Source organism: Eumetopias jubatus, unplaced genomic scaffold (assembly GCF_037043125.1).
Source record: "Eumetopias jubatus isolate StellerSeaLion01/CBP00866 unplaced genomic scaffold, mEumJub1_p1.0 scaffold_3, whole genome shotgun sequence".
Taxonomy (NCBI): Eukaryota; Metazoa; Chordata; class Mammalia; order Carnivora; family Otariidae; genus Eumetopias; species Eumetopias jubatus.
In genome coordinates, this window is record NW_028274809.1 from 132,492,886 (window position 1) to 132,501,487 (window position 8,602).

At 51.1% G+C, this 8,602-nt stretch overlaps 1 protein-coding gene across 1 annotated transcript in view; it reads right to left on the bottom strand.

Moving 5' to 3' along the window:
* FOXO1 (forkhead box O1) overlaps positions 1-3,009 on the bottom strand; it is a 92,194-nt gene extending 89,185 nt beyond the window's left edge. Inside the window, exon 1 of the mRNA XM_028104815.2 lies at positions 1,949-3,009. Coding sequence (XP_027960616.1) covers positions 1,949-2,599 — 651 coding nt within the window. The 5' untranslated portion in view covers positions 2,600-3,009. The remainder of the gene's footprint in view (positions 1-1,948) is intronic.
* Positions 3,010-8,602: the final 5,593 nt, after the last annotated feature.

The window sequence follows — 8,602 nt, forward strand, 5'->3', positions numbered from 1 at the left end:
CCTTCCCCATCTCTAAAGAAAGGCACTCCAGCAAACTGAAGTAGATTGTATCCATTTCCAAGGACGTAAAAGAATGGTGTAAGTACACACCGTACTTTGAATGTCCAAAAAAAAAAAAAAATTTTTTTTTAAATGGCAAACGCTTCATAATAAATAGCTCGAGCAGGGTTGATAAGATGAGTAAGTCAAGTACTTAAATTCAAATGTTAAGTAAAACTGGATTTGGCAGACAATCCTGATTTTGTGACTTAAAAGAATACATACCAAGCTTTTTAAAACTTGGTAAAACTGCATGTAATGCCTAGTAATGAGATTGTAAGTGGTACCTTTACTCTAAAACACACTTTGGAAAAAATAAAATCCTGGCTCCTTCTCCAGGAACTTCAATAAGATATGAGTAACTTAACCTTTTTGACACACATTAACCACAAACGTGACAGTGTATGTAAAACAACCGTGGTGTAACCAATTGCGCAGCAAAGATCAATCTTTATTATGCTGTACAGTCAGGATAAGGAGTGAGGAAGAAGTTCTCAATTAAACTTTCGTATCGATCCCTCCACCTGTGACAGTGAGAAATTGTCAGCTTCAGAAGGCCGCGCGGCGAACGGACCCCCCGGTAAGCCTGCCCACAGCCTGTCCTGAGAGCCCCCGGGTCTTTTGGCCTGCAAGTAGGGAAGTACCTGGCCCCCACCCTGAGTCCTTCCGAGTCTCCCCTCTCTGAAAGGCAGAAAGGACCAGAGGAGCCTCATCTACAGTCCTCCATCGAAGCAGGACGTTAGCACACGTTCCTTTGATGCGCACCTCCACTCCGACTCCCCCAAAACACTTGTCACAAAGACCCCCGCCTTGCCCCTCGTTATCTGTACTTCCACGCTCCGTAACACTGAGGTGGCAAAGTGAGAAAAAAGGTACACACATCTCCACTTCTAGTCACCCAGGGCAGCTTCTCCAAGCCCAATCAAAGACCTCGGACAATGAGCGAGGCCAAGTTTGGGGGAATTTCCTAGCGCTGAGAAGTGCTGGCCTCGCACCCCCGCGGCCCGGCCCGGAGCGGCGCACCGCCCGGGCGCGCTGGCCCTTTAAAGGCGCTCTCTTCCTACGCCTGCGGCCCCTCCCTCGTCGTCGCAGCTCCCGCTCCCGCCCACGCCTCCGCCGAGGGTCACACTTGAACTTTAGCTCTCCCCGCGCGGCCCGGCGCCCGCGCACCGCAGGCGGTGGCCGCCTCTTCGCACGTGTCGGATGCACTACCTCGGGCTCGGCGCGCCCGGCCCCTTGCACTCGAGGCCACTTCGGATAAAATCAAAACAAAGCAAAGTGCACACCGGCCTCCAAAAACTGCGCTGCCTGCCCCCAGGGGTCGGCTCGCGACCTGTCCGTCCCCTCCACCTACAGCTCCGTCCCCGGGCGGCGGGGCCCCGAAGAGCCTCGCCGCGCCCTCCTCCGCCCAGCGCGGCGGAAACGGCTCTGCGGCGCAGTCCAAGGCTGCTGGGACGCGCGCCGCGGAGACGGAGAGGAGCCGCCCTCACCCCCAAGGTCCAGAAGGAAAAGGAGCAGTGGCAGGGTCCTCGCCGGTCGTGGGCGAGCAGCCCCCAGTAAACCCCTTCCTCCTTTCACTGGCGAACTTTTCTCTCCGCTTTTATGTCCACTTCTTGTCGTACTTTTTTCACTCCCTAATTCCCAAGTGAGCCCCCTCCCCCGTCCCGCTCGAACTCTCACTTGAGCGCGCTCACACACTTATTCCGGTCCCCCGACAGGTCCCGGGCAAGCCCACCACTCACATCTGCCACTTCTCGCGCTCTCTGCACTCGCTGCCCGCATGCCCTGCACTTTCAGGGCAAGCCAACTTCCACAGCCGCCCCCTCGTCTGCCCCACCACAACCTCAGGTGGAGGCAGGGGTCCCCGCGCCCCACTCCCTATCCGGCTGTGCGCCCCGAGGCCACTCACCTTCCAGCCCGCCGAGCTGTTGCTGTCACCCTTATCTTTGAAGTAGGGCACGCTCTTGACCATCCACTCGTAGATCTGCGACAGCGTGAGCCGCTTCTCGGCTGAGCTCTCGATGGCCTTGGTGATGAGGTCGGCGTAGGACAGGTTGCCCCACGCGTTACGGCGGGACGAGCTGCTCTTTCGCGGCTGCCCTGCGAGCGGCCCGGCGGCGGCTGGCGGCACCGGCGGGTGCTGAGACAACGGCCCGGGCGGCGGAGGCTGCGGTGGCGCCGGGTGCAGGCAGCCCGCCTCCGGGCCCTGGAAGTCCCCGCACAGCCCCCCGGTGGCGGCGGCGGCGGCCGCTGCCGCCGCCACCGCTGCCGCCGCCGCTGCGGCCGCCGCCACGGAGCCGGGCGCCTGCTGGAAGTCCCCGGTCTCCTCTAGCAGGCTCAGGTTGCTCATGAAGTCGGCGTTGACAGCGGCCGCCGAGGCCGAGGGCAGGCCGGCGGCGGCGTCGGGGTTCGCGGCCGCGCCGCCCGACGGTGCCGGGCTGGAGGTGGCCGAGTTGGACTGGCTAAACTCCGGCCTGGGCAGCGGCCAGGTGCACGAGCGCGGCCGGGGCAGCGGCTCGAAGTCCGGGTCGATCTCCACCACCTGGGGCGCTTCGGCCATGGTGACCCCCACCCCTCCCCCAGCCGCGGGAGAGCCGAGGGGTCGAGCGCACCACACGGGGCCAAAGGGGAGGTGGCGCGAAGAGCCGGTCCGAGATTTGCGGGGGCGAGGTCCGTGCCTCGAGCCGACGAAAACCGGGAGGAAGGCGCGGCGGAGTGGAAGCGCGAGCCCAGAACTTAACTTCGCGGGTCCATCAACATCTAGGCTCTTCCAGGTCCGCTGCACGGGCAGGACGGCAAGCCAGAGTCACCCGGCCGGGCAGCGGTCGGCGCCGCACTCCTGCTGACAGGGCCCACAGACGGAAGGACGGATGGACGCCGCGGGCTGCTCGCTTTCCCGGCGGCGCGACCGCGGCGCTGCTGCCTGTTGAATGTGGCGGCGGCGGCGGCGGCTTGCAGCGATTACGCTGCCGCCCGACTTACGGGATCTGCCGCCGCCCCCCGCCCGCGGCGGCGCGCGCGCCGGCCCGCCCCCTGACTGACAGCCCGCGCGGCCAATGAGCGCGCGGCGCCGCCGCCCAGGCAGCCAGTGGTCGCCCGCTTGGGCGGGGGCCGGTTTTCCACCGGGAGGCGGCAGTGGTTTGGTGGGGGGGTAGTGGGGTGTTTTTCTCTTTCACACTCTCTCTCTCTCTCTCTCCTCTCTCTCTCTCTCTCCTCTCTCTCTCTCTCTCTCTCTCTCTCTCTCTCTCTCTCTCTCTCTCTCTCTCTCTCTCTCCCTCTCTCCCCCCCCTCTCCCCCTCCCTCTCTTCTCTCTCCTCTCTCTTTTTTTTGGATCTCTGTTATTTTCTGGTAATTCTCAAGTGTTTCTGTGAGTCTCTCGCGCTCTCAGTGTTTTGATTGCTAGGAGGCAAACCAGCGTGGAGGCGGCGGCGACACTTTGTTTACTACTGAGGAGCAAAGCCGAGTACTCGGGAAGCTCGAGTGGAACGAATCTCTCGCTTCGCCTCGACCTCCGCTCGGGGCCCAAAGTGGGGCGGGGCGGGGGCCGGGGGAACGCTCCTAGCTCCGCCGGCACTGGGTGGGCGGGCGGAGGCGGCCTCGCGGAATTCTACTCAGTCGCCCCCTTCTCGGCTCCACCCACGATTTTTTTTGCAGAGAGACGTGGGGAAGTCGGTGGGCTTTGTTTTTGTTTTTTGTTTTCTTTCCCTGCGATCTGTCAAGTTCTTTAGCCCCCACGCGGGCTGCACAGACCCCCCCGGCACCTGGATCCTGGCGGTGGAGTCCGCGCGGCGGCCATCCTCCCCGCCGCCTCTGCGCCGGGAGCCCACCTGTCCGCACCCACAAGTTGAGCCTCTGCGGTTCGCTCTCGCCGGGGGCCAGGCGTTCAGCCCAGCAGCCTCCAGCTGGGTTCACTCCATTCTTGACCTAAAAGGCTAGAAATGAGGGAAAGGGCCTCAGCGCGGGCCGAAGACAGTCCTGTTTCACACGCACACACAGACTCGGAAGCATCCTAGACCGCAGGCCCTCTGTGGGAACATCTTCCCCTGGGCGGGAACCTCAGACTCTTAATAGTCCAGGCGCTGCGGGGAAGGGATCAGAGAAGGGATGCAGACAGAACCTTGTTACTTTATTACTTACCCCTAATTAAGTTCAACTGTTTGCTTGTTATTTCTTTGCTGTTTAGGATGCAAGTGGTAAGGTGTCGAGAAGTAAAAGCGCAAGAGGGGTAAGACCAAAGCCTTGGGGCTCAGCCCTGCCCCACCCCCAGGTTCATTTAAACTGTTTGCCGCGAGTATCAGTAAACCCCTCACCCACCCCACCACACCTTTCCCCATCTGGGCTCCAGGTCCTGTCGAGATCAGTGGTGCCAAAGGTAGGAAGACAATGGTCCTTGTGTCTTAGGGGGCAAAAGAAAGAGTTTTCAAGAAACAGCTTTTTTGTTTTGGTTTGATTTTTAGGAGGAATATGGACATTTCCCTTCATAGGGATGGGATCACTTAGGGTGGAAGATTGACGGTAGGGTTTTAAATACCTTGTCCAAAATGACAGCTCCCAATTATTTTAAAAATCCCCTTTTTCTTACAGGTAATTCTTCAGTTGAAAAGTGGCATCTAAAGAAAATTAGGCCTCATTTACAGAAGTTTGAAAGGACTTAGAGATTTATTTCTTCCTTTACATTCTCACTATCATCTCCCTAGTTCAGACCCCTATTTATTCTTAGCCCACTTATCGCAAGAACTTCCTACCGATAATGGGGGGCTGGGGGAGAAGGTCGTGAGCCTGATGGATTAAGGACAGGGTTGGTTCCCACCCTCCTTCTCCTGTGGTCTCCGCGTTTACTATCAAATTTGGACAGTTCGGGCCACCTCTACCAGCCGCTAGGGGACCTCAGTAACCCAGACGATGAGCTCAAAGGAAGGAGGTAATGTGGAACTGTGGATACCCTCAACCTCTCCAATTAAGCTCTGCAGAGGCAGCCCCCATTCAGATGGCCGCACCCTACAAATAGGCGGTGCCCTGGTGGATCATTCTTGGCAAAGGAAACCAGCTGCGGATTTGGCCTTGCTTTCCTTTCAATTCCAATTTTTCATGGGTTAGGTCAGAGGAGAGTATTTGATTAAGGAAGTTTTCTTACAGACTTTCCTCAGGTCCTTGAAATCTGGACTCTCCTGCCTAATTGTTTAAATGTTGTAATTTGCTTTTCTTTGGTCTTGAAGCAGGCACAGAGTACAGTGCCAATGTCCCTGACACATAGTTCCAAAAAAGTGAACAAATGTTTAAAGGTGTTTCTAGCTGCCTACTATACCATTGTGCATGTCAATTTACTGAACCTTAGGGTGCTGGTGAACACTGGCTTGTTTCCAATCTTTAGCTCACACAAGCTATTCTGTAATGAATAACCATACATAACTCATTTTGCATCTGTGCAAGTATAATATACAGGAGGAATTTCCAGAAAAGAGATCACTGGGTCAGCAGTTAAATGCATTTGCAATTTTTTTAAAGATTTTATTTATTTATTTGACAGAGAGAGACACAGCGAGAGAGGGAACACAAGCAGGGGGAGTGGGAGAGGGAGAAGCAGGCTTCCAGCCGAGCAGGGAGCCCGATGCGGTGCTTGATCCCAGGACCCTGCGACCAGGACCTGAGGGATCGGGACCTGAGCCGAAGGCAGACGCTTAACGACTGAGCCATCCAGGCGCCCCTGCATTTGCAATTTTGAGACACACTGTCAAATTGCCTTCCATAAGAGTTGTACCAAGCTAAACGTTCTTTTCAGCTAGACCCACAGAATGTTAAAATTGAAAGTAGAGATCACCTTAGTGGCCTCCTTTAATTTCTCCATAAGGAAATTGAGGCACAGAGAGGCTGATTTGCCCAAGGTCACACAGAAGCCAGTGGTGCTGCCATGGCTGGAATTCCAATTTCCTGCTTTCCCATCAATAATCTCTTCAATACACAGAAAATCAGAAATATCCGCAATTCCTCTATAGCGATAACCACTCTAAAACTTTGTAGTGTATTTCCTTCCAGTCAACCCCACAGATTTTAGTAATTTTAGTTAGGTGAACTCCACTGAACCAAACAAAGTTTGGATTTTGGAAGATTGAAAAAGCAGACACACACAAAAAAATGATAGTGACAGTAAGATAATGAAAGAAAAAAAGATTACAAAACAAGTTGTTTGGGCTTTTTTAGTCAGAAACAAACATTTTCTCTCTCTTTGAAGGATGCCAAAGTACTGAGGTTGGCACTAGTTCTGCTTAAGAGAAAAAGTTCACTTCTTTTCTTCACTATTTTTTGTGGTAGCTGTTTGCTTCGAAGGCCGTTTCTAATGATCATCGCTTACTGGTTGGTGCGTATGTCCCAAATGGAAAGAGAAATGTTTCATGTCAGGTAAGAACAATTAAATTGAAAAAGGAAATTTATCCTCACAAAGTCCATCTCACAAACCTATGTGGTGTTCTTTCTTCTGCCTGGTTTTCAGAGTAGCTGTCGCACCACCCTTGACAGGAAGACTGAGGGATGGTTCCCTTCCATCAATTCCTTGGCAGAAACTTGTGCATTTACCCCTCACCACCAACATACTGATCTTTGGTTTAAATTCTTTACCTGTCAAAATAGGTAACTTAAGTCCAATGTAATGAGTAAATGAAAAGTCTGGATGTTTCTTTTTCAGTCATGACACTTCGCTTCATACCTCACCTTCCCTTTCCTCAACAACTGCTCATTTCTGATATTTTGTCTGAATTATTAAGAGGTACTGCTATCGGGGCACCTGGGAGGCTCAGTTGTTAAGCATCTGCTTTCGGCTCCGGTTGTGATCCCAGGGTCCTGGGATCAAATCCTGCATCGGGCTCCCTGCTCCGCGGGAAGGCTGCTTCTCCCTCTCCCACTCCCCCTGCTTGTGTTCCCTCTCTCGCTGTGTCTCTCTCTGTCAAATAAATAAATAAAATCTTACAAAAAAAAAAAAAGAGGTATTGCTATCAACCTAAAACCTTTCTTCACTTTGCCCCTAGAAAATAATCTGAAAAACCACAGCTTCAGGTTCTTAAACCAATGTCCTGAAACCTGACTGACATATTAAGTGGTAGCTCTAGCAATAGTAGGAGTCCCTCATTTTTCTTGAGGGATAATTTCCTTTGGATTTGGTTATCCTTTCAACAAAGATTTATAGAGCACCTACTATGCATATGCCAGATATTGTGCATCTTAGTACTTTGTTTTGATGGCAAATTCCTTGAGTTTGCAAATCTTTTTTTTTTTTTTTTTTGCTTTATATGATTTTGATGTCAGAGTTAGGACAACGGATGATACTCTTAAATAACCAGTGCGTATTAACAATATTTATTTGGAGGAATGACACACACACACACATACACATACAAAGCATTTGACAAAGAATGCTGTCAGGAAAAAATTGAAATATTATCATCAATTTTGAAGAAAAATAATAAGAAGTAAAAAAAACTAAATAAATGTGCCATTCACAGGCATTGGGAGTATGAGCTCTGGCCACCAGCCCTTGGAGTTTAGATGATTTTCGTTCAAATGGATAAAAGACAAAAGCTACATCAGGTTATTTGCCAGTCACAAAGACAATGCTCACTGACGTATAACAGGAGAGAGGCCTTGGGCCAGTCATGAACCAGATCATCAGTGTTTTCAATTACAAAGAGCCAATATTTGTTACCTTTGATAAATTCTGTTCCCTCATTTGAAGTGTTAGTGAGAGACTACTTGTGGGTCTCTACAGGAATGCTGAAATATACTTGTAGATAATTTAAATGACCAGCAATAGAGAATGGTTAAATAAATAATGGCATATCTGTAAGGTAGAATCTTATGTCATTTCAAATAAAGTGGACAAAGCATTTGTAATGACATTTGTGATGGTGCGATGCTGGTGATAACAGTATTTAGAAGATTGGAAGGTACTACTGTCAGCTAAAAATGTTAGCAGCGGTTGTATCTGGGTGATGGACTTATAGGTGATCATTATTGGTCTAACACAAACTCCTCCTTTTACAGGTAAGAAAACAGAGACACTAAGAACTTAAAAGATTGACCCATGGCTGTACAGTTAGTAAAGCACTGGGACCAGAATGCAGACCTCTCAACATTCAGGCCAAAACTGAGTTCTCGTGCATTGCTTCTCACGACAGTACCTTTGCTAACTGGGATTTTCAGACTATTTGATGACATTCAACCTACTTTATTTTATTTGTTTGTTTGTTTAAAATTCAACCTTTTTTTTTTTCAAAGTAAGCCATACACCCAGCGGGGGGCTTGAACTCACCACTCAAAAATCAAGACTTGCATGCTTTACTGACTGAGCCAGTTGCCCCTCAAATTCAACCTGTTTTAAATGCTAGGTCTCTATTTTTGACACTATAAAATAACTCTCCCAAACTCCAAACTGTATCAGTATTACAATTAAAATTTTTCCTGACATTAAGGACTCATGAAATTGCCATAAAATTCATGGATGGCACATGAAATCCCAAATTCTTTGAATGTCACAAATCTGAATTTTGCATCCATGCTTAAACACAATGTGTTT